This window comes from Oculina patagonica, chromosome 12 (genome assembly GCF_052425735.1).
Source record: "Oculina patagonica isolate OP01 chromosome 12, crgOcupat, whole genome shotgun sequence".
NCBI lineage: Eukaryota > Metazoa > Cnidaria > Anthozoa > Scleractinia > Oculinidae > Oculina > Oculina patagonica.
In genome coordinates this window covers 7,171,533-7,197,948 of record NC_135769.1, presented here as the reverse complement: position 1 = coordinate 7,197,948, position 26,416 = coordinate 7,171,533, and the positions used below count along the sequence as shown (strand labels likewise).

The following is a 26,416-nucleotide window of genomic DNA, read 5'->3' as shown; positions in this document are numbered from 1 at the left end:
GAGAAATGAAGGTAATCACTAGAAGTTAGAGGAGAATTACTGCACCTTTCACGAACACGCAAACCCTTAAGTTCGAAACAAAACAAAAAATTAATGTGTTTTTCGTTGCCATCAATCTACCAATTACAACCCACAGACACGGCTTTAGATCTTGTTGAAGTGAACTTCTGTTTCCTGATAGGTCTTCATACATGACTGATGCATGCGAAAAATGAAATCATTGACTCAACAGAGATCATGTGTTATTGAAAGCACATGTACGGTAAAAAGGTAAAATTTCTTCAAGTCAATTGGTATCAAGTTAAGACTGACAACCATGCTTTACAGATAAATCATGCAGCATACCTTTGTTCTAACAGAAAGTGGATGATCAAGCCGTCTTTTAGGTTTTGTTTCTATAAAGCAGATAATGTTCATGTTCAACACTCATCTTAAATGAAGCACTGTCCTTGAAAAATGCCCTCCAAAGTTTTTACGGTGAGACTTCCCATAAGCAGTTTCCAGTGGATTGTGTCCAGTTATTTTGAAACCCCAGTAATTCAACTTTGGTCAATTTAGCTTTGGGGGTGTCTACATGAAACTGGAATGACTTTCATACTCTATATGAGTTCATTCTGTTTTTCGTACAAAATACCAGAACAAAATGGGCATGTACTAAAACCTGAAACAACGAAACGAAACCACCGAAACGACCGAAACGAAACCCCCGAAACAACCGAAACGGCCGAAATGAGCGAAACGAGACGAAATCACCGAAACAAGCAAAACCCATTACAATTATTGAGAGCTAACCGTAAACAGGCTAACCGGAGTGCATAGTAGGCTAACCTAAGTGAAACGTAGGCTAACCGGAGTGTGTAGTAGGCTAACCGGAGTGTATAGTAGGCTAACCGGGGTTTATAGTAGGCTAATCAGAGTGTAAAGTAGGCTAAACGGGGTGTATAGTACGGTAAGCGACGGAATTCTTGAAGTTTTGCTTATTTCGGTGATTTCGTTTCGTTTCGCTCGTTTCGGCGGTTTCGTTTCGCTCGTTTCGGCGGTTTCGGTCGTTTCCTTTCGGTGGTTTCTTTTCGTTGTTTCGGGTTTTAGTATATGCCCACAAAATGCCATGACAGATAAGTCATCACCTCGGTTTACTGTACCAGGTCAAGATCTTTGTTTCAAATTGAAAACTTGCACCAGTATGATGTAAAGGATTAAGGGCCATGTTATAACCAATTTAGAGCCACTCGTTTCCAATTTTTGCACTGGTAAAAGTTTTCAGATGTGAGAACCCCCTTTCTTAAACCATATGATCCAGGATATACATGTCAGACCAGATTTTTTTATGTGCTCAATTTAGGTTGTTTCAAGAGGTAGTACGATTTTTATTGGCAGTAATATGTCATATGTCTGCTGCTGCCCCTTGCCTCATGCAAGTGCTTTTCGTTGTTGTAGTTGCACCGTTTGACAAAAAGGGGTATTTTAGTGTACAAGAATTCAAGAATGGTCCAGAAATGCCCAGGTAAGGGTGGTTACAAATATACAAGCAACACAAGTTAGTGTGTGCCTAATAAAGGGATTTGTCTTTTAGCAGAGGATTCACAGCACTGCACATTTAGCAAGAGATTTGTCATGTTACCTGGTTCGGAATTTATATTTTCTATTGTGGCATTGTCAACAACCTCTTCAATGGGAAAAAGTAAGTCGTCAGACTCCATGCCACCATCAGAGTTATGTGAAGTGCGGGAATAAGCTGAAATGCAATAAAGAGTACCTTATCACTTATCAACAAAAAAATTAAAACCATCACATTATTTGATCTAAAATAAGACAGTTAAGCCTACAATTATTTGCATAATAGTTGAAATAACAGAGCAGCATATTGGAAACATCCCCGTTACCACATCCCCCCCCCTCCATTCAATGTTGATTCCTTTAGAGTCATAAGCAGGTGTTCACTTGTTTGCAGTTGAGATAACATCTTGTACTACATTCTGTGAGTTTTTAGGTGATCAAATAGACCACCTTTTGACATAGAGACCCAACTGCTGTGAAAGCAGAACAGCCTGTTCCAGGAGGGTTGATAAGAATTGCAAGACATTGGCTTACTTCTCTTGATCTCTCTATGACAATCTCCAAAATTATGTAGTGTACTTACATCTGTCGCAAAGGTTTCTTTTATTCTTCAGAAAACTTCCCTCTTCTCTTTCCCTTTCCTCTATACAAATTACAACACCTGTTACAGCAACCTGAGAAATGATGACCAAAGAAATAATCCTTGTTTACTCAATATCATCACCAAAGAGGTTTCCAATGTTGTTCACACAGAAAAAACTAATAATTTAAACGGATGTTAACATTTACCTGGATATTGTCATCTTCTGGTATTTCGATATCAAAGTGTACATTTGAAAGACAACAGGGAGACTTGCTACGAAGCTTGAACCAGAAGCTCTGAAGTAACAACAACAAAAATCTTTTCAGTCAAATTTGAATCACCAGATAGATGCAGCAGTTCAGAAGAGGAAGATGGCCAGACACACCATCAGATAGAAGTAAAAGAATAACACAGTGAAAGACATTCTCAGGTAACACAGAAGAACAGACACTTGATCAGGTGTGAAGCAGCACAGACTTTCCCCCAGGTGTGGTAGATGGGCAGGCATTCTCTGTAACATGTAATGGAGGAACCAATGTTTTGGTTAAATTTTATCCTCCGTAAAACTTTATTTTCCTTTGTTTTGGGTTATGGTAATGTATGGTAAAAATAAAATTTAAACCAAGATAAAACTGAACCACCATATACACACCCAAGTGGAGCAAATTGACAGATTTTCCTCCAGGTATAACAGATGGACAGACAGACTTTAGAGTTTAACAAATCTGCGAGCCAGCGAGCCAGCGAGCCAGCGAGCCATGCGAGCCACGGTGTGAGCCACGCGAGCCATGCGAGCCACTCAAGGCTACTTTTTATGTTTGTTATGACATGCTGACTAAGAAATCCTATAAGCATAAATATATCACTGTATGATAGTGTTGCCCCAGCCAACAAATGAAAGCTAACCACAAGCAAACCTGTGTGAAAGCTAACCACAAGCAAACCAGAGTGGAGCTAACTGCAAGCAAACAGGGGTGGAACTAACCAAAAGCAAAATGAAGTTAAGCTAACCACAAGCAAAACTGAAAATCCAGCCCATAAATCCAACTCGAAAATTTAATTTGACATCCAAACCTATCAAAGAAAGAGCTTGCAAAGCGAGGTGAGCTGGTATTTTTATAATTTATTAGTCATGGCTTGCATGGCTCATGTGGCTGGCATGGTTCACATGGTGGTTTGCATGGCTTGCTGGCTCGCAGATTATGCAGACCCCAGACTTTACCTTTTAGAGGTTTGACAGACAGACAGATACTTTTCTAAGGTACATGACAGGTGGAGAGACACCTTATAAGGTGACAGAGATGAGCATACATTTAATCAAGTGTGGTAAAAGTAAAACGCAGATAACAGAGAAAGAATCATCAAAACACCTTACTTTGATCGTGTCTTCAAACAGCTTAGCAAACTGTTGATTTGTCCGTATGTCTTCATCACTGAGTGTTTTTCTTTGAACTGATGTTATCATCTAAAGAACAATATGTAACGTTACTGCATAATTACTAACTCACAGTAAGAAAAATTTAGTTTTCCTGAACTGCAACAAATCATACATGTACCTTCACTCCCGATTTAAGATTGATGGCTCCTGGAAGTGTTTCTGTGTTGCAGGAATAAAAGCCTTTTGACAGTAGAATAAACAATTAGTAAAGCCAAGCTATTCAAATAGTAAAATTGTATAGAGTCAATTCCAAATTGCGAGACTGACTTATTATGTTTTGAACAAAAATTTACTGGGTTGAACCTACATTTTATTTGGAATCGTATCTGGGGGTTCAGAGAAGGTCAGGTCATTTATGCTTCAGAAACTGGAATCGAGCAACAGTTGGGTGTGTCTGTTGGCACATAATCAACTTGAAGGCTCAAAACAATTAAAGCATTGTTGATATTTAATCTGTCTTGTCCTTGAACTGACCTTCAGGGGCTGGTTCATCAAGCAGTACAGCCACCACATCTTCATCTTTCTTGTCATCCACCTAAATGCAAAGTTGTTGCTTTCATTTCTGACAGTAATCATATTTTAATCCTCCAGGTTATAATTCAGTTGAACCTCGATTATCCAGACCTTGTTTATCAGTCTTCTTGATTATCCTTACTTTTTCTCTGGTATTAATATTTTTGCATGAATGTTAAAAAGTTTAGGTTCATCATTAGAACATGGCATAATCAAGTAGCTATCTATGAAGTCCTCTTTTCGAATAACGCCACTTTAAAGAATGATGGACTGGGAGGGTTAATTAGCTTTACCTCTACAACATATGCATCTTTTGGCCCTGTACACAAATCCAGCTCTCCCTTGGGACCTTCATCTTGTTCTGCATCCATCATGATCACTGGCTGCATATTATGTGATGGACTGGGAGGTGGTGTTCCCTTGGGAGTCTGCTGGGAAATGAAAAACTACCATCAAAATTAAAATCTAAATGCTGCTTTTGTATAACAACCTCGTCATCATGGTCAGGTGGCAAATAATGTAATACGCAAATTTAAACTTGATGCCACTAATCTCTGGAAAGTGCAGGGAACATTACAAAGGCCAATTGGCAATATGTTTTGGTTTTGCACCACAAATTAATGTTAATCTTCACTCTGATGTGTGTGATAGTGGGAAACAGTAGTTGGAAAATCACAACAAAAACACTCCCAAAACAACTCAGGGTCAATTAATCATTACATCCGTGTGTTGAATGAAAATATAAAACAGCATAACAAATTACAATCCTCTCTTTGAAACGGCCATATGCATGTTAACTGCATACAAGATAACGAAAAAAAGCCGCTCTTAGTGCTGTAATACTAATTGTAATCCCTAGTCACGCTAGATCCTTACTACATGGACAGTATCTTTAAGTCTGAAGCTGGCTCTATTCCTGTTAGTTGTGTCCACAATTTGTTTCTGGATCTCAGCAAGTCTCTTATCTTCTTCCACAGACAAGTTACGCTGGTAACAGAGCATCAAAAAACATGGTTAATCCTGTCTCCTTTATGCTACTGTGCCACCATGAAGTCTAACAAAGTGATTCAATGAGTAACTCAAAGACTGAACAAGAGCTGATATAATGAGAACCTTATTCCCAGTTCATGCCAATCAAGCTTCAACGTGTCCTAAAGTTGTTAAGTAAAACAAGCTTTAAAAACATTCTGTGAATAAACATTAGTGAGGCTTACTGACTGATACTACCATAATACAACTTCAAGTAGGAGTACATAAAAAATAGGGTTTGAGATTTAACACAACTCAGGGTAAACAGCAACATCTACTTCAAGTATTTGCTGATAGTTATCTTACATTTTGAATAAATTAATACAAAACAGTTGACTTACCCGTCCAGTGATCTTCAGTAATGGTGGTGCAGGCAAAGCAGCTAAGAAAACTGCTGTGGATGACTGCAAGAAATTTATAAACTTAATTGCAAATGGTGGTACAAAAACAGTACTTATAGCCTTCAAAACCTTAGCAACACTTAAAGCTGAGGTTGTTGGCTCGGCCCTTCTATTACTTTGGTTGAGAGATGTGTGGTAGAGGTAAAAGAAATTAGATTGCAGGTGAAGCAAGGGACTGACAGCAAGAGCAAGGCTAAATACAATATTGTGTTGCTTGTGTTTCTATCTGGGAAGAAGATAAAGAAAGGAGGAGAAGACTTAAGGGTAAGGTAATGCATTTGTATACTTAGAAAGTGACATCAATTATTCAAAGCAAGTGGTCTGTTATCAAACAGAGGTGTTTGGGGTGTTGAATGTCTAAGGAGTGGAAGAGCTCATTGATCAGACAGGAGGTGTAAATAAGCAGAACTTAAGGTATGTCTCATGCCATGTTTTCTTAACATTTCAATACGAGTAATTCAATATTTCTCACCAGAAAGTTTCGAAAAATGCAAGAGATTAAGTAAAACTAGAACTATGATATATCCAATAAATAATTGCAAAACTAAAAGAGCTTACTGCAGTTCCAACAATAAGGCTTTCTCCCACTGAAATCTGAAGGTGAAGCCCAAACAGTGCATTCATTCCTCTGACCTGTCAAGTAAACATTTATCAATAAGCTCGCTAACTAACCTTAAAGTGAATTTAATTACCTTCTCGTTTTATGTTGAATCAGAGCTCAGTGAAAGTTCAAAATGGGAAACAAGAGATGGTGTCGAGACTACTCCCAGGAAAATGCAATGTTATACACAAAAAGGAATTAGGTAAGAAAACATCAAATAAACTGGCCACACAGACATTTTGTTTCTTGCTGTTAACTTGTTTAATTTAAAGAAGGAGATAGGGTGGGAGGGGTTGTTGGTGGATTGTGATTAAGGTCATTGCCCTGTTTTGCATTGCGCATCCTTACTGCGCAGAATTTTACGCGTAATTAGCGCGCGTGCAAATCAACAAAATGGCGGCTTTTTTCTATGCGGCTTAGTCCGCGAGAGAAGTAAATTGTCACTTTCTCCTAAACGAGCCTGGTGACCTATCAATTTTTTCTCATATTTTGGGTGTAGCGATCAAATTCTTTCTGTAAAATGAAAACAGATCAATTCATGTGTTTGAAAAATAAATTATCGCTAAAAAAGTGTACTTAGCCAGTACTCGCAATGGAATTATAAAGAAATTATATGGAATATACATGGTCGTCCTGCTCCAAAACGAATCTGGTGACCCCCCTTTTTTATTTCAAAATTTAAGTTCCCTTGAAGTAATAAACCAGTAGGCGAAGTTTGGTTTAAAATCTATGTTCAGTTTTATTTCGGGGCAATGACCTTAACCATCACAGTCTACAAGGAGGAATGGAAGAGGCAGAGAGGGTTGTTATACAAGTGGGCAGGAATCCATCAGACCACACCTTGTTTTGAAAATCAAATCTACTTTGACTTACATGTCTTGGTGTACCTTTAACAACAATAACAATAGTCGTTTAATGTGTCATACACTTAGCAATAAGGTGTGACATTGCAGAAATGTCCCACCAGCTAGTTTACAGGTATTCCTACGGTAAATTAGTTAAGAAAAAATAAAACATAAATAAAAAATAAATAAAAAATAAAAATAATGATAATAAGTGAATAAATAAATAAAAATATATAAGTCAGGATGATGAGATAAAATCTAAAGTAATTATTATATATACAATATGCTGTACAATAAATGAGTCGATACTACTAAAATTAGGTTAAAAGGCCCGAAAGGTCAATTTTCATTATACTATTTTTAAAGGCCTTAAGAGATCTGTTGGTTCTGTACGAATCTGGAAGTAAGTTCCACAGCTTTGACGCTAGGCAACGCCACGATTTGAGGCCGTAGGTGGTGGTGTTGACCCTTGGCTGTTTCAGGATGTCGGTTACTCTCAGATCGTATCTGACGTCTCTAAAATCCAAGAACTTTTTAATGCTCTTGGGAGCGTGATCGTTATTAATTGCTTTAAAAACCGTACAAACTAATTTTGCAAGTCTTTGACTTAACAATGAGGGTAATTCTATCTTATTGAGCAGTACCTTTAATTTGTTTAACAGCTGCTGATGAAGTTCATATTCTAGGAATGGTAAGATCTGGAAAGAATAAAACACATGAACATCATAATAGAGCTAGTATGGAAAGAGGAAATCCACTATTAGTATTTACAGCCCTTTGGAAATTTCTAGAGATACAACTGCATTGTAAAAATAATTGTCAATAGAAAATATGGCTGCAACCCCTCTTGGCAGTTTGTACTAAGACATAATAAGGTAAAATGTGTTGATTTGCAAAACATTCACCCAAGCCCTTTCAGTTCAGTTGTTGAGTTTAAGAACCATAATGTAAAATAACGTTTCATAACTATTCAATTTCTCCATTACAAGAAAAATAACTGCCATCACACATGTCACACACGTCACTAACAGCAATGGAAGAACAATAGATCTATTCCATGTTGTACATGTATCTGGTTCACTAATATCAACACAGCACGTATTTATTTATTTATTTTTTTATTTTGCCACACAAACAAAAAATATAATTATGAAAAAATAGATAATACAAAATCAATATACAAGATAATAATTAATATACAGGACTACAATATAATATAAGATTAGAAACAAAATGGCGAGGGAACCTAATAAAAAACCACGGGGCTTGTAAGCTTAGGTTCCCTCACAAGAAAAACAGATGACTAGTTAAGGTACTGAAGTACAGTCAACTCTCGCCTTGCGGACACCCCGCTATTACGGACGCTCGATATTACGGACAAAATTCAGATCCCCGGCGAAAGTTATAGAGGTTTGACTGGAAATGACTCTCGCTATTACGGACTCTCGCTATTACGGAATTACGGACACTTTCGTGGTACCAAAAGAACAATTTTATTGTTTTGACTCTCGATAAAGCGGACACCATGAACTTCTCACATAACATTATTGCAGAAAATTGCAGTGTGTTAAATACTATTTGTCGAAACACACTTCAGAAGTCTTCTGCAATAATTATTTTTGCATCAATTGCGTCAGTTGCTGTACACCAGACTTTGCTTTTTCACTTCAGCTTGCGCCCTTTTCTTTCAAACGACTCCTTTTGAGAGATCAAACCCTCAAACCCTCGACCATTGTCATTCTCCATACCTAACGACTACTGAGTCTTTTCACGACTGTTGATAAGCTCGTCATAGCCCATACTATTTAACCTATGTTAACGCCATTTTTTTCCTCACACCCCGCTATTACGGACTCTCGCTATTACGGACACTAAACGAAGTCCCGAGCGTTTCCGCTATAACGAGAGTTGACTGTAATGACAAGATTTGATAGAAGACGGAGTTAATAGTTATCAAAAATATATGCTTATGGCACATAAACACCTAGTTTGTTTTTATAGTATTTAATATAGATGAAGTACATGGGGATGACAATAAATTAAAGAGACCTGCTGGGGGCACTGTTTTTACATTCCACTCAATTCCTGGAAATAACATATATCAACGATATGCGATACTTTTTTAGTTTGGGAAATTCCAAAATAAATTGGTAGCAACTGTCAGATAGACGATACAATATAGATTATAGACTAGGAATTATTTTCACTGGTTGTTTAGCCATGAACAGTAGAAATAAAAATTCATTAAGGTCAGTTTATAATGTACTTACAGAGCTAACAATATCTGCATTTGCTTCCCCTTTCTCCTTCTTTTTGGTTCTACAAACACTGAAATAAACACAATATTATGATATATCAAAGAAGCTGACTTTGTAGAGCTCCTGAACTATAGTTTGTATTTCATAGCTTAATTTAAAAAAGTGAGGTCTATGGCTAGTGGCTCTTCAGCTCAGTGCTCAACTACATCATTTTTTTGCACAAAGTGCATAATTGTTACTCTGGTGGATGGGATACCAGTCCATAGCAGGTCATCTCCAAACATTAAGCTTTGGCAAAAATAGTGCCAATTTGTACACCTGGGTGGACAGAAGCCCTACCACATAACATGTTAAACCCACTAATTATTGTTCAATGTAATCAGTAATTTATTGCTACCTTTTGATACTCCTGGGCATTATTACTACTCTTTTTATTTCCTAGGTTAAAAAAGTGTTCTTCGACTGCATATTAGAGCCTAAAGACATATGGAAACTACGAATATTGGTCCAATTTTGTTAAAAATCACCATGCAAGTGTACTGAGCTTTAGAACTCAACTTGAAAAAGTCAGGCTGATTTTTTTCAAGTTTGCCCTTGTAGACTGAACAAACACCTAGAAAAAATATTATGGCTCCCTTCCTCCTTCAACAACAATTTACTCTTATCTCCATCTTGGTGCATTTATAATGTATGTATGTGTGTATTTGTTATACCTGCAGTATTCGCAAATTTTAGTACCGTACTTTTTACCAAAAAGCATTAAAGTCCCTGTGATAGTGTCCCTTTAAATAGCATACAAAGTGAGAAATGTGAAATATGTACCGAGCCTGGAGAAGACAACCTCTACCAATAATGGGTGATTCAACTGGAGGTTCTATTGTAGCAAATATTACATCAGGAACTTTCTTGTGCCTGTTCCAAGTGAAAAAAACCCCAATAGATTAATTAATTCATTATGCACTTAAAATTGACCTCACTTTTGACCTCATCTCACTTCTTTCCCTGCACGGGCTACTAGCCCACAGTTTGCAGTGAGGTTGCCTTAACAATTTGCTGGCATGCACTCATTTATATTTCTGGGCAGAGTAACACTGTTCGAATAAGGTATGTTGCCAAGAACGTGACACAATAACCCTGGCCAGGATTCAAAGCTAGATTGCTTGATTGGAGTCCAATGACATACTTACCACGCACTTGCCACCACACCCCTATGTTTGCATGAAATTAACAACACTGATTAAAAGCATTTTGATGGGGGTATATACAGTTTCTCTAGTAAAGGGGTTTTCAAATTACATGTTGGTCTATCTTTGTGCACACTTACCGACAAACTTGACATTTCGTGAGTAGAATAGGGAAGGGTAACTCAACATCGGAATATGGAATGTGGCACACTGAACAGCCAGGCACAGGAGAACTTGACAAGATCTCTTCACCCAGTGATGTCCTGTGAAATCATTTAAAAACACAAAATTGAGTTTACTGTAATAATTTAGTTATCAATCAATTTCATTCCCAGTCATTTTGATAATGAGAACTATTGGCCAACTGAGCTATTCCTGGCTTAAAATCACCTATTAAGAAGCTTTTTTAAGTAGTCCTGCATGCATGTCAACAGCAATATGGTCACACTCTTTCGTTTGCTTACCCATCCTGTTCAGTGACATCCACAGTCACTGGCTCAACAGGATCTGTGTGAGTTGGCAAAGTTGGTGTCACAGCTGGACCTTTCTCCACAAGAGGTGCTACAAGATGAATAAATCGAGAAATGTAGTTTCGATGTTGATCCTGGGAGTATCTTAATTATAACTAACAAACTGCTACAAAGAGAGGCACATTGGAGAGGCACATTAAGAGAGGTACATTGGCCTAATAGTTCACAAATGCTGTGGATTTGTAACAATTGTAAACCACTGGGGATGCTGGGACACAAGTTACCTATTAGGTGAGTGTTCAAACTTGTGCATTCTGTGACATGTTTCGAGAACATTATGTTGGTACATTTCTGTATAATGCCAGTTTAACCATAGAAATGCATGACCTAGTATATGTACTTACAGAGAATGCCATGAGAAACTCCAGCAAGTTCTGTTGTAGCTAACTGCAGGTCTATACATGCTGCTGTTCCTGATGCTGACAACACAATCAGCTCATCACTGCAAAGAAAAATCAACAAGGTACTAGTATTCAAAAAAAATAATTATCACATTTGTAGGCAAAAGGTAAACTGGCCAATTTGAAGCTGAAGTGCCATGCATGTATGCAAGAAAGGCACATGACTTTATCCCAGTTGGAAAAAACTCACCATATGCTTGTAATCTCATAGTATCCTATAACAGCATGACAGCCTAGAGCTCTGGCGTGAGATCGAATCTCCATTCTTACTTCGCTCCACCATGCATCTCGTGTTTCTGGCTCGTCTGGTGTAAAAGGAGAGCAAGCAAATTTTATTAAAAATAGTTTGCATCTGATCCTAGTGGCCCATCAGGACGGAGCTTATCCCAGTTTTAGTAGCATGAAGCGACTGGGAGTATTTCCACTTCCCCATGGATGGGATGCTAGTCCATTGCAGGGTTACCCCCAGCATTAAATTGGCTGGTACCCATTTATACACCTGGGTGGAGAGAGGCACTATAAGATTACAGTGTCTTGCCCAAGAACACAACACTATGACCCTGGCAAGGGCTCAAACCTGGGCCGCTCGATCTGGAGTCCAGCGCACTAACCATTAGGCCACCATGCCTCCCAAGCAAGCAAGTAAGTTTTGCTACTGCCTAGTTATTAAGTGAAGTGGGTTACAAAACAAATTGCACTGCCTACTACCTATTGCAGTAGAACAAAGGTTTTGGCTACAGTAAAAAACACAGTCGAAACAGATTTAAAAGAAGTCTATGTTTGTGAATGGCCCAAATTAAGTGGGTTAAAGAGAAAATGTAGAGCTAGAGACCATAACCACTGTGTAAATGATGACAGAGATGCAATCTCGTCCCAGAGGAGTGCATTCTTTGTGGTGACCAAAAGATTGACAAGCTGTGTATATAAATATTCATTTAAAGTAGGTTTGCATGCAATGAGGTACTGTTGACTGGTTGTAAAACATTTGTCTCAAAATATGTATTCCAAAGTGGAATGTACAGGGGTCGAGTAGTGAGACCCTCAGCATGAGTCAACTATGAAGGTCACCATCCAAATGGCTGTTACCACTATCTACATGCCCATGTTAAATGCACATGAAAAACCCAAGACACTAAAATATTATATTAAAGGTAAATGGAAGGATGTTAATAAATTTAAGGGATGCCTGGGGTGTCCCGTCCCATCTCGAGACACCTTTCTCACTGTTGAAATATTCAATTTCCAAGCACGCACAAAATAATACCTATCAAAAACATTGCTCTCTAAAAGGTTGCTTTAAGAAGCTTTCATTAGTACCTGGATGATTGATTTTGTCCAGAAGCTTCACAGATCTTGCTGTCACAACACCACCAATATGTCTCAGAAAACCAGCTGGGAACTTTGTGATGGTGAAGAATGGAAACTCCTGAAAGATGTAAAACGAAATTGTTTCTGATGAATGGACTGGGAGACGTCTGCCGATGACATGTGCTTATTTACAATGGACACTACAAGCAGTCATTATTTTGTTGCAAATCCACTGATCTAACTGGTTCTCTCGTTGCTTATAATCAAAATATAGCTTGAAATGATTTTGATCTTAAAACACATTTCAAACTCTAACATACCCATTCCCTTTGAAATGGAAAATTATTCTGACTTACAAATTCTATTATAATAACATGAGCTTCAGGTATGAATAATTTAAGGCTTCTCAATGTTATCCTTTTTAGGTGCTCAATAGAGCATTTACAGTGATTCAGTTCAAACAAGTCGGTAGCTAATAAAAAGTTCCACATATATTTACCAAGTCATCGGCACTCTTTTGTTTCTGAGTGACCTGCCAAAGTCCCTTGGCCTTGGTGAAAGGGGTGCCAGTGGCACTACCACTACTGCTGTCCACCCCTGCACTGCTGGCCAGTAGGGCCACACGGTCTAAATAAATGATAATGTATTTATATAGCGCATTTTTCATATGTATATGTTCAAATGCGCTTTACACGTACTGTAATTTACTACACAATTGTAAAGGCCAGACCACAACACCGGGAGCTTTGTAAATTGAAGGGTTACCCAAACATTACCTTTACCGGTACCCATTTATACACCTGGGTGGAGAAAGGCACAGTGAGAGGAAAGTGTCTTGCCAAGAACGCAATGCAATGTCGACCCCCGCCAGCGCTCAAACCTTGACTGCTTGATCTGGAGACTAGCACAATAACCATTATAACACCAGGCCTCTCATCAAAAATTGAACTAAGGACTTAAAAACGCTCCCTAGGTCATAGATCTTGACAGTGGACCTAACAGTAATAACAGCTCTTTCTACATCCGCGAGAAAAAGGGCTAAGGACTTATGCGCTAACAGAAGTTTGTGATCATGATGTATGAGCTTTAAATTACAGGAGAACTGTACCCAGAAAACTGAATGTCAAATCAATTCATAATGTCAAATCTATTCAGCAGCCCAAAGGGCCGCAGAACTGAGCCACATACCCATAGAAAATCCACAGAAATAGGAAAACCATGGACTTGAGTTTTCATGGTCATCATGGTTAGTGGCATGGCTCGCAGGCGCGTACGTACGTCGCCCACTTCAGAAATAGATAAACCCTAACCTCTTTGATACTGGGTATCCACATTATGGTCAATAGAAGGTGTCCACTGACCAGTATCACGTGACTATATTGCAGGCTCAGGTGTATAACTCATTGATGTAACGTGTTTTAATAAAGTTGACCGCAAACCGAAAAGACCAACTTTTTTTAATGTCTATGGTAAATAAAGGGCAAAGTAAATTACCGGGGAGCTTCGCTTTTAGGCTTGGCTAAATCTACTTAATAATAAATTTATTGATGCTAACCTTTAGGAGGAGATTCTGAGCCTGGATCAGAGTCAGAGGATGAAATACGTCTTCGAGCAGGGGGCATGACTTTATTGGATGGAACTGGCAATGTTTGGAATGCCTCTGGGAAGTTAAATCTGGAAAGGAAATAGTTGTTTTAACATTGTATCAGCTTAATGGTTCTTAGGGCAATTCCATGTGAGAATGTAAAAAATCCAGATTTTTAAAAAGTGGTTGGAAGTAAAATCATACCCTGTACTATATTGTTGACAAGTTATAGTACCCCTACATAGAAAAATAAGTTTCAGTTCACTTGTGATAGCAACGCATTCAGGGGGGGTCTCCAAAGTAAGTGTTTATTTTTTAATAATTTAAACAATAGGTGAGAGACAAATTTTTTAACTTGCTTTATAAAATTTGGAAATGATTTGTGTCTACAAACAGTTATATCAGAAGAAATACCTCAAAGGAGTTAATACATAAAAAATATAAATTTCACCCTGAACTTTTTAAAAAAATAATTTTTAACAATGAAAGTAAATTTTGTTACGGACGTTACGTAACGTCCGTAACGTTTACACAATCTTTTTCCATTCTTTAAACAACCATTTAAAAGATTTTAAAGATATTTCTGCCACAAAGCTAACTATTCTTTAGAAACACTTTGGTAAAAAGCGATCCCTGAAAAACTGCAACATTTTCCAAAAAATGATAACAAAACTTTGTTACGGACGTTACGTTACGGACGTTACAATTATTGTTGAAGCTTGTGATTTTAGACTCTTTCTGCCACAGTTAAAGGCAATTTTGGATATGTGAATTCTCAAAGAAAGCAGTGTTTTAGAGAAGGAATGAATTATACCCACTGGAGTCCAGTATATGTCTGTGGGCTCAGATAGTTTGAGCACGCTCATGCTCAAAGATGAGTACCTTACGTAAAATACATGTAGTGTCCTTCATACTGTGTTGGGACATTTCACAGCATTAACATAAAGTGCCAACCAGTTTGATTTATAAAATGTTAAATACAAGCCATTTTTAACTTTTATGTCCAAAAAAATGTGGCCAACAATACAAAATAATATCATAATAACACAGTGTAACGTCCGTAACATCAGCTGTAACGTCTGTAACGTTAAAGTTCACATAGCATTATATTGTATAATTGCGAAAGAGAGTTTAAATGAAATGAAGCTTTTTGGTTCACACAACTACTATACTTCAAATATTTGGAGCAGTTCAATTGCAATAAGCCCTGACACTTCACATGAATTTTCCATTAATACCAGTGCTCTTGCTCATGTGGTTGTTTTTTATGTAACGTCCGTAACGGTGTGTTTTTTGCTCTATTTTTAAATATAGGCCAGTCAAGTGGAAAACTTTTATAACTCAATTAATGTGTCAGTAGGCACAAACATGATAATCAATGTAACATTGGACAACCTCTGATCTTCCTATTCTTTGCCTGTGCTAGATTAAAGTTTCAAAAATGACTCTGAATGTAACGTCCGTAACTGTGGAAATGCCCCTTAATCTCTTTCATTGGTCCTTTAAGACAGGTTGCCAATCCAAGCACCAAAGCCATAAAGCTAACATTAACAAGGAAACTTGTGTTTAATTAATTGCTGGTTTTCACTGTCACGCAATCAAAAAATAAATTCAAAACCATTCAACTAGTGAAGCTATGAATTTCAAATATTATAGATGATAAATAGATAAACAACAAAAATAGTTTCGGGTCTGTACGGTGTACCGTTCGCGAGTTATTTGCCGAACCTTTCCATGCAAATTTATAAAGCTTAGTATGGAGACGCCATAACTGTGTCCTTCCAAGGGACACAGTAATGGCTGCCGTGATGTCAGAGAACCATCTGGAACTCAATTCTGTTTACAACAGTGACTATCCTTGCCTTAAGAGCTAGTACACTTTCCAATAAACACCACTTATTATATCTAAAATGTTCAATCTGCACAAAATGGAAAGGAAAGGCCTTTTTTCAAACAAAACAGCTATGTCACAGCACTCCGCTTGATGTCACATACGACGGAGAACTCAAATATTCAAAATGCTCTGTTTTAAAAACAAATGACACTATCGATCTGGAAATTTGCAAAAACATATATTTTTAGTTTATGTTTCACCTAATGACAACGAAAATTTAGCAGGCCTAGTGAATTTTGATTTCAGAATTTTATGACGTAACTTGAAAACCAAGAATACCATTTGTAAACAAGTTACACTCAGCATAATTTTCTCACTAAGATAGATTCAACAGCTGATAGTTTTGAAAGCCAATAGTCTAAAGCCTCCAATAAAAAGTAAATGTTTAACTGTCAGAAATTACTGGTAAGAAAAGAATGCATGAAATATAATCAGAATATCATTTTGTGGGCGTGTGTCAAATTCATTTTCTCTCCTTATTTCAAAACACATCTGTTGTTTTTCATCTTTCTGATATATTGAAAACCTTGCTTTCATAAATTAATGGATCGGCTCACAGAAACAGAAGGTAGCAAAGTACCAAATTATGAAATGGGGAATTTGAAAGCAGAGATCTACGAAGATCGGCTCACCCAGACTCGGAGACATGGCTTCCAGGGCCCACTTCTCCTGAGGATGTCAGTGGATGAATTGGAGTGGACGGACGAGAAATTCCTGTAATGGGAACAGTACTGGCCAGAGTCACAGCAGTACCAATGCCTCTTACTACTATGCCATATTCACCCTCAAGGTCAAAGCACTGCCGATAACTAGTAGGAGGAAATGAATGATCAAAGTAAATTTGTTCAAAGGCTGTAATGAAACTATTCACCATAATTTATTAATAAAAAAAACACTCTTACCCTATTACTGCATTTCCTCCAGCCTCCAAAACTTTAAGACCAATCTTTCGTTGGAGTTCTCCTGTTTAAAACAAAATGTGCCACAGTCTAAAATAATGTAGCAAAAGGCACATTTCTTAAACTATCTTGTCATTAATTTTGCATGCACTAATGCATGCCTTTAATATGTGCATGCATTGCATGTATTATCTGTACCTCACTCACTAACTTATGTGGCTCGGTCACATCTGTAGCACTAGCAGAATATCGTGAGGAGAAAACAACTAAGTTCAAAGAACAAAATTTTAGTGTTGTTCAGAACCTGAAAGCTTGGTAAAGAGTCTCTGTCGTGCCTCATTAGAAGACCTCGGTGTTCTTATCTTGTCAATCCATTGGTATTCTGGATCATCGTTGACAACCAACTCCTCTACAAACCCATGAATGACGAGAGCTTTGTGGCCAAATGGGACAGAACAAGCTGAAATGGAAAGGTGGTATTTTTATAAACGTAAGATTTTCAGTTAAAAATAACATAATATTTGTGCATCCTTGGTGACTGATTTAGCACAAACTTGTGCGAATGGGGCCAAGCATTCAAACAGTAGAAAATATTACAAAATTATTAAACATAACAATGCTAAAAATCCCAACTGGCAGGAGGCCAACCAGTTGGCTATTTACAAGCGTGGACGAGGAGTTGAACTCAGGTCTGCTGAGAAACAACTCCAGGTAGTGGTCAAAATGAGACTTGAACCCGGCACCTCTGGATTTCAAGTCAGGCGCCCTAACCACTCGGCCACACTGCCTCCAAAGACCTTAGTTACTGTTACTACTTTAGTTATCTCTGGTAAGTCAAATGACATTGTTTAACATGCACTGTCCATGGCGCTAGATGTGCATTTAGTTTAGATGAACTTACATGTATCCTAATACTAGAAGTATTATTTCAGAATTCCACTCACTATAAAAGAACTGTACACCACAAGAACTCTGTCTAAACTTGTTGGAATCGACAAAGAAGTCCACCTTTACAATGACCTTCACATCACCACGAATACCTATAAAGCAGAACAGCAGACCAGTTAAAGCTACCACACAAAATTGTTTAAAGTTAACATAACAATATGAAACCCAAAACAAGTCCTATAGTCACTAAGATTATCCTCTAAAAACATAAAATATTAAATAGATTTAGCAACACCTAAAAGCATAGCTCCCCTGTTCTTCACTTTGCCCTTCAAGTAAATCTACATTGACTGACCATAGACAGAAAAAATGAGACTACGATTCAATGGCAAACCCATTATCTGGTCAGCGGTCACCTTAAAAAAGATATGTGCCCTTGATGAGATCTTCGCCTGAGCCTGTGATATGGTAATGTGATACTGTTCAGCTGATGCCTTGTTTTGACAGCTGTCAAGTGTCCATAATATGGATATCCAGTATCAAAGACGTACGCGGACATTAACCTTTCCCTGGAGTATGGCCACCATTTTTGAGGGATATTTTTGGAATGATTTTAGCATCTGAGATTTCGGTGGAGGGGTATTATTTTATGATGTGGGCTTATTTTCAGGGATTGGTAGGGTTTATTTGCAGAATTAATGATATTACAACATACCATGCATTGTGTCATATATTGGAAACCATCCATCAATACTTCCAGGTGGATCTTGTGTCAGAAGAGGACCTAAACTAATGCTTACCTGGGAGAAGATTACAATAATTATCAACTACCATTTAAGGAAAACATCTAGAATAAGTAAAGTTAAGTAATAAGTTAGGTAAGGTAAAGTAATTACTGTTGTACTTATAATTTTGTATGCTTTATATAATTTGTATACGGTGTAAAAAAAAAGCCTTGAAAAACTAAATTGTAAAGTTAAAATCTATTGCACATAAGTGTAGGTTAAATCTTATCTTTTTATTTTGTAAAGTGTTGATTCAATAATAATAATAAAAAATCATAGGTCTGCAATGTGTGCAAAGAACATATGTAGCTTCAGCCTTCTGCACTTATTGCAGGCCTATATTACTCACACTTAAATATCTCATGTTTACTGCCACATCGCATATTTGGTCTCCAATTCAGTCTTGATGTGATATTTTATTATTGTTCTTAAATTAATGCCACACACATTTAACTATGAACAGATTGGAAAGGTTTCTAGAGGTGGGTGCATAGTGTCTTTCATAGTAACAGGCAGTTGGACTAGAATTGACAGCTAAAAAAACACTGGCTACTACACCCTTTTTTGCTCAGAGAAGTTGGCTACTTTTTTCCCTAAATTAATTTACTAATAAGGAATTATAGAAAGATTCTTTCAAACAGTCAGTTAATGATCCTCTTTTTGAGGGCTGGTTGAGTTTTTGCTAACAGTAATACAAGTGACAATGACACACTGGTTGTGGGTAAAATAAGGGTGGCAGGGAAGCGTGACTTGGGTCTAGGGGCCCAGGAGGGGAGCCCTCCTGGGGGGAGGACAGATCAGGTGGTACAGGGGGTATCCACCCTGGGTTAAATGTTCCGGACCTGCCTCCAGGGGTGAGGCCCATATCCCACAGTGCCAAGGGATTGTAGGAACCAGGAGGGAAAGAGAAGTTGGCTACTTTTTTCCCTAAATAAATTTACTGATAAGGAATTAAAGAAAGATTCTTTCAAACAGTCAGTTACATGTAGTCTACTTCAAATTTTTATGGAAACCCCTAAGGGTTACACTGAAAATGGTTACACCCTCTGACCACGGTTCTATAGTTACCTGAAAAAAGTCCAGTTGATGGGAAACAGTTTTCAGTTATTCACAATCTTACCTTTCCAATGGCATCATGGGCTGTCACAGTGTCGTGGTCCATAATTCTAACATTAATACAAAAAAAAAAACAATCAAAATTCTTTAAGTGGTGTGGCTCCAGAATGTCTCTTTAAACTACAACTAGGCCTGTTTTTATTTTATAGTAAGTCTTTGAGTGACATATGTTATAAAAAATACAATAATCATGATTGATAAAATGCCAGCCATAAACGATGTAGGATTCGTAAGGGCATGTATGTTTGGATATCTATAGAATGATACATAATAAAGATGTATAATACCCCCAGGGGGGGTACTCCGGCTTGTCAATGACGGGGATGATCGAAGGATTTTTTTGGGTTTGAAATTTTTCGATTCCGGGATTTTTTTGGGTTGGAAAATTTGGCGCGGCCTTGGCGTATTTATGGTATGATAAATAAACAAAACGAGCATTCTCTTTGTTATGTTATTGCCCCTCCTGGCAATTTAGGGGTAATTTGACAAGGGATTTTTTGGGGGGTTATTTTTGGTCCAGGGATTTTTGGGGGGTAATGTCAGAAGACTTAGGGATTTTTTTGGGTCCTGAGTTTTGCCTCCATTTGATCATCCCCGTCATTATTTTACAAGACGGAGTACCCCCCTGGGATAATACCCATGCTAGCTAGCTAGTCTTCTGTGGTCACTGTTATTGGACAACTTGCTCACTACATTGTCTAGTGGAACCTTGTCTAAGGTTGTAGAAGTAGTATGTAAAGGTAAAGTCTGTGTTCAACCCTCCAAGTTAGTTTTTTTGGCCACCAACTGCTCAAGTTTGGTCACCAGTGAAAAATTTTAGCTGCTAAATTAAGCTCAGGCTTTCAAACCTTCTTCTCAATTTAAGTTGCCAGGCTGGCAACTTCCGTTCCAATTTAGTCGCCAGCTCCTAAATTTTAGTCCCCATGACCACTAAAATAGTCTTAACTTGGATGGTTATGTGTTTGAGTCTAGTAGCCCATCAGGCCAGAGCTTTTTCCAGTTTCAGTAGTATATAAAGCAACTAGGAGTAAATTTCTACTCCCCCTTGGATGGAATGTTAGTCCATTGCAGGGTTACCCCCAGCCCCAGGGGGGGTACTCCGGAATCAAAGTGACGGGGATGATCGAATGGAGGCAAAACTCAGGACCCCAAAAAATCCCTTAGTCTCCCGACATTACCCAAAAAAATCCCTGGACCAAAAAAAACGCCCAAAAAAAATCCTTAGTCAAATTACCCCTAAATTGTCAAGGCCGCGCCAAGGCACTTTAGTTTGATTTTAATACCCCAAAAAATCCCCTATTTAACCCTTTCACTCCTAAACGCGCATTCAGGCGCTATTTGGAGGTGCAGTCATTGATTCACTTGTGACGTCATTAATTAGCACGTCAGTGGAATTTCGTGATGAAAATCTGATAGAGCTTGAATCGACCTTTCTACAGGGCTGTTCATTTTGAATATCAGTTGCATTCTGACAGAGCTAATCAAAGAAAAACAAAATCCATTTTTGGTGCAAAATCGTTGTTAAACAGGCCAGTACACCTGTAATTGGTCAAGGTCCCCTTTTCAGGATTTTTCCATTGATAATGTCAAAACTTTTTTGGCCAAAAGATAGGATATGAAGAGTAGAAAGTAACAAGAATAAGAAAGCGAGAAAAAAAGGAAGCAAAAGGGGCAAAAAAAAAAATTTGGAACGGTTCAGCAAAAAAAAAAAAAAAAAGTCCAAATTTTGGCTTATGCGCATGCACCAATTGAAAGTAAAATATTGTACAATTTTACACAGAATCTTCATGAAAATGTTGCTGAAGTGTAAAGAAGTGCTTCTTTAGCAAAGTTGAGGTAAATTCCAGACCATAGCACCAAAATTTCAGTTTAGCGGCTAAAAAAAACGCGTTTTTTGAGGAAAACTTGGGGGTCAAAGGGTTAAATCAAGTCACCCAAAAAAATACTTGCCAAATTTTCCAACCCCAAAAAATCCCGGAATCAAAAATTTCAAACCCAAAAAAATCCTTTGATCGTCCCCGTCATTTACAAGCTGGAGTACCCCCCTGGGGGTTACCCTCAGCATTACATTCACTGGTACCCATTTATACCCCTGGGTGGAGAGAGGCACTATGAGAGTAAAGTGTCTTGCTCAAGAACACAACAAAATGACCCCAGCCAGGATACTAATCTGCACCGCTCGATCTGGAGTCCAGCGTACTAACCATTAGGCCACCATGCCTCCCATGACAAGTAGTACATGCCTCCCGGGACATGCCTACAGCACTGTATACATCAAAATGGAGTCACTTACCTGATCTGCAAAGGTTCATCTTGAAGCTCTTCATCATCAGCCTGGAAGTAATCAATTAAAGCAATTAACCAGTCTTCAAAAAAAATGATTGATTCTTACAAGAACAATACTTTTGAACATCAAATTTTAATTAAAAGGCAAAAGATGCTTTCTTTAGATTGCCAATCCTAATTAAACAATAGAGTGTTTCTGTCGAGGAACTATCGGCTGATAGTTGCACAATGGAAATTTGATTTCTTAAAACAAATAGCCCAAGAACCGAAGCTTCGAGGGCTAATAATATGCTAGTTTTAAGAACATCAAATTTCCAAGAGGGCAACTATCAGACAGATAATTCCGAGACATAAACACTCTAGATATTGTATTTATTGTTCACCACTAAAATTTCATCTGCATGCCCATTGAAAAACGAGCATCTTGAATTATTTTTACTTTTAAGGATGAAAGACTTGAAAGCCGAAATTTAACAAACGAGACAAAACCAGACAAGAAACACACTAAATGATTTAAGTGTTTTTTTTGTAGGCCCGCTTCCTTACAAAACAATTTCATGGATGATTACTATCCTTCTGGATATTTTCCTCAGACAGGTACTATGCGCTGTTAGCATAACCACACTGACCTACTATTGGTAATCGCGCAATCTGATTGGCTACACAGGTGCCTAATATCGATCCGAAGACGGCTCTCGGAGCACGCGCTTAGTATTCGCTGACTTTTATCAATCAAAACCTTCAATAAATCAATTCTAGCGATATTCTGAGTTTAATAGATCGGTCAGTGGGTTGTGCTAACACAATTAGACGGCTCACTCTCAGTTTCTACCGGCATTTGATAGTTGACTCAGGGCTTCGCCCCTCACCAACTATCAGCCGATAGAAACCTCGAGCTCGCCGTCTAATTGTTAAATAGTGTCCTCCGCTGATAAATACTATTGCGACATGTGGTCAATTTAAAGCAATCAAATCAGAGAAAAATTAGTGGTGAAAGCATAACAGCATATAGGATGCATGTCACATACTAGCCTAGTAAATGGCTAGCTTGCCATGAGTCTCTCCGTAGCTCCATGGTTAGAGCATCTGACAGAGTCCAGAAGGTCATGGGTTAGGCTCCCATCAAGGACTAAAAGTTTTTTCTTTGTCTTGTGCTTATGAAAACTGAATTTACACCTCTCTCATGATAGCAATAAAAATATGTCTATTAATTAATTATACTCATAGCCTTATGGTCAACTATAGGAGTGCAAAGTATTCCTGCCAACTCTCACACCTGCGCGTTGTTAACTTCGATCTCACGCCAACTCACGCTTACGAACCAATTTCTCTCGCCTAGTCAAAAAATTTGAGTCATTACAACCATACTTGGCCCCCTACCGCCTACTACACACCTTGTTAAAAATATGTAAACTCAAACCAATGCGAGAAACGAAAACTCCATGTAAAATGAGTAAATGACGATACTTTCCCGAAATCTTTGAGTTTTGACAAGAAAAGCTTTGGGAACGAGGTCATGTTTAGCAAAACACGTCCATGCACTGGGCTTCAGCATATGTTCGAAATGTCTTCAGAATACTTCAGATATGGTCGTTTCATCTTCGGAAATCCTGGTAATCTCAGGATAAAATCTCACGCCTTTGACCCAGAAAAAGTTGGCAGGTATAGAAAAGGAGATGAGTGAGTTAATTTCTACCTCAAATCTGAACCACTCAGAGTTCCAGCATGGATTAAGAGACTTCTTGCACACATCGGTCTTGTATAGCACATTACCAAGTCGGACCTAACAGAAAATGCAGGATGTATAATTTTAAGTCAAGGCTTTTTTTTGTAGACTTCCTATGTTGTATGTTAGTTTTGTCCCCCAAATTTGATTTGTTTGCCTGATATCTTCAGTTTATGTTTGGTAATTCAATAATTAAATTTTTTTTCTAAAAATAATTTGTTTTTCTGTAATTCTATTTAGTGTGAAATAAAGGATGACCCTCCACCCTATCACCCACCCGGGGGCATGGAATTAGGCAATAGGATGACCCCTCTACCATTGTGTCAGGTTGTCTAAATAATAACTAATTGGTACACCTGGTTACTCCTCCTGTTGCCTGAAAGAATTCAATTTAAAATCTAGACCTCATTCAGGAGAATAAAAAGAGAATGAATTCCATGCTTGTGAAAGGAGGGTCCATACTCCTTATGGTTGACGATACTGCAAGGCTCTACCTACGTACCTGGGAGTGTACACATTTAGTTCTTAACTGGATCGATTTTTACTCAGAGACCCCAAGGATGAACTCCCCCCTCCCCCCTCGCACTCTCACTACAAATTAATTGAGATCTGAATGGACAAATCATAAATATCAAGCCTCAATCAGGCTCTATGAAAAAAAAAACACAACAAAACAATGAATGACCCATCACATGGGGGGGGGGGGGGTACTCCCATATATGGGCTATATGGGTACATGTATATGCCGCTCAACAGGGTATGCTTTTTTGCCTCCCTGACTCTGCAGGAACAGTGTAAAGAATTCTTCCTTTCTCTCTGGAACATGGTGGAAACTCTGCTCCTCTCTTTGCTTTATCTTCATGCAACAGACAAAGTTAAGGAGGGGGGTGAATAGGGGTATGCAAATCCGCCGATCTGTCATAATTTAATGACCGAAGTGGAAAATCCAAGTTATATTTGTTGCCGGGATATGTGAAAAAAACGCATCTTGAGTTGTTTGTATAGCTGAAGCAATAGCATACCATATAACGATAAACTGAAAGAATTACCTCACATTAGAATCTTGTGATCCTACATCCTACAATTCCTGCTGACATGCTGCGGCTTCGAGGATCCGCATCCGTAAAAAATATGTCTGTCCGAAATCCGGGCAAAAATATTTCTATCCGTCGTCCGTTTTCCTATTCACCCCCTCGTTAATTCAACACTTTGTGATATTCTCCAGTGCTTTTTATATCTATCCATTTTTTTCCATCGTACACATTGTCTGGAACAGGGTACCTTATTACATGAAATTTTGGCGTCACGTTAATTTAGCGATTTTAAAAAATCCGTATTTAGCGACACTTTAATTTAGCGATTTTTCGTAAATTTTGCAGCAAAAGTCACTTAATTTTAGCGACTTTCACAAGCTGAAACTTCAGTTGTGAAGTTGAAATGACCAGATGACTGAAATGTATACACGTAGACATCCGATACACGTCATAATCGACCGTAAAATAGCGCGATCGTGTGATGGCGGTAATTTCATATTATACTCACTTTAATTGAGCGATGATTTAAATTTAGCGACACTTAATTTTGGCTGCCATTTTAATTCTCCTACCGATTTTTTGAAAAATCGCTAATATCGCTAAATTAAAGTGTCGCCAACCCAATTTCATCCCGTAATAACCCCCTGGTACCTTTACTTCCAATGTTTGTCTGGAACAGGGTCACAAATTCACCTTAATTGGAACAGACTCAGTGCCAAACCCCCGTATAAAATTTTAGGGAGTCCCCCCACTAGGGCCCATCACGTGTCATGCAAAAAGGTATATATAGGGGCCCTTCAGTAGAGCTGTGCCCAGCTGCCCCAGCAAGAATACAATGTTTTAGCCTGTTACAATGGCCGTTTTACGGATACGGCATTTTGCCCCCTTTGCATCCTATAATGCTTATTAAAATGATATTCTTTTATTGTGATATTCCGCATTAACATAATAAAAAAATATATATTTAGGATGCGAGGGGGCGTCATCAAACGGCCTATGGGTTTAGAACCATTAGGCATAAAAATAAATAAAAAGGCAGTAAAACGGCTTTATGAGCTGTCCAGCAATTTCAAAACAAAGCTCTGTTCATTCATCCACCTGCAACTGGTGTGACTTGTATATTTCATGAGCCTTGGTTATGTTTTACACAATAATAACATTTAAAAATTCCTGACCTCCGCAAAAGCATCCGCCAAGTCACTTGATCGATCCATGACAGGAAGATCTCGAGCAGCAACGATGCGCACTTTAATCTTTGCTGGCATTTCGAGATCGCTAGACCGTCATCCAAATATCAAATGAAGATGAAAAATTGATGTTTTCACTCTGCAGAGAACTCAACACAATCTTTCCCGGGTGTCATGCCTTGTTTGGATCTCCCATAACTTCAATTTAATAACATTGTTGCTTCTAGTTTGCAAAATCTTGCAATTTGAAGTTTGTAATGGCAAAAGAAATGATTTAGAAATTCACAAAATCAACCCAACATTTTCTTGTGCTGTCTTCTCCCAAAATTCACCAGGCGTTACACATTCCCAGAAGCCCTTGAAAGCCG

General features: G+C 38.1%; 1 protein-coding gene across 3 annotated transcripts in view; it reads right to left on the bottom strand.

Annotated features, from left to right (window-relative positions):
• LOC144631291 (C2 domain-containing protein 5-like) overlaps positions 1-26,389 on the bottom strand; it is a 32,261-nt gene extending 5,872 nt beyond the window's left edge. Inside the window, exons 1-30 of one of the 3 annotated variants that reach the window (XM_078489692.1) lie at positions 26,037-26,389; positions 23,798-23,884; positions 22,109-22,149; positions 19,820-19,865; positions 18,630-18,714; positions 17,971-18,066; positions 17,331-17,486; positions 17,030-17,090; positions 16,760-16,936; positions 14,204-14,322; positions 13,148-13,275; positions 12,658-12,766; positions 11,531-11,645; positions 11,284-11,381; positions 10,874-10,970; positions 10,550-10,672; positions 10,048-10,137; positions 9,238-9,295; positions 7,612-7,665; positions 6,080-6,154; positions 5,462-5,524; positions 4,968-5,078; positions 4,385-4,522; positions 4,053-4,113; positions 3,697-3,758; positions 3,516-3,605; positions 2,347-2,436; positions 2,141-2,231; positions 1,622-1,735; positions 346-395 (exon numbers count right to left, since the gene is read on the bottom strand). In XM_078489692.1, the coding sequence (XP_078345818.1) occupies positions 346-395; positions 1,622-1,735; positions 2,141-2,231; positions 2,347-2,436; positions 3,516-3,605; positions 3,697-3,758; positions 4,053-4,113; positions 4,385-4,522; positions 4,968-5,078; positions 5,462-5,524; positions 6,080-6,154; positions 7,612-7,665; positions 9,238-9,295; positions 10,048-10,137; positions 10,550-10,672; positions 10,874-10,970; positions 11,284-11,381; positions 11,531-11,645; positions 12,658-12,766; positions 13,148-13,275; positions 14,204-14,322; positions 16,760-16,936; positions 17,030-17,090; positions 17,331-17,486; positions 17,971-18,066; positions 18,630-18,714; positions 19,820-19,865; positions 22,109-22,149; positions 23,798-23,884; positions 26,037-26,126 (2,775 nt within the window). In that variant the 5' untranslated portion in view covers positions 26,127-26,389. The remainder of the gene's footprint in view (positions 1-345; positions 396-1,621; positions 1,736-2,140; positions 2,232-2,346; positions 2,437-3,515; positions 3,606-3,696; positions 3,759-4,052; positions 4,114-4,384; positions 4,523-4,967; positions 5,079-5,461; positions 5,525-6,079; positions 6,155-7,611; positions 7,666-9,237; positions 9,296-10,047; positions 10,138-10,549; positions 10,673-10,873; positions 10,971-11,283; positions 11,382-11,530; positions 11,646-12,657; positions 12,767-13,147; positions 13,276-14,203; positions 14,323-16,759; positions 16,937-17,029; positions 17,091-17,330; positions 17,487-17,970; positions 18,067-18,629; positions 18,715-19,819; positions 19,866-22,108; positions 22,150-23,797; positions 23,885-26,036) is intronic. The other 2 variants (XM_078489693.1, XM_078489694.1) reach the window with 2 other exon arrangements.
• Positions 26,390-26,416: the final 27 nt, after the last annotated feature.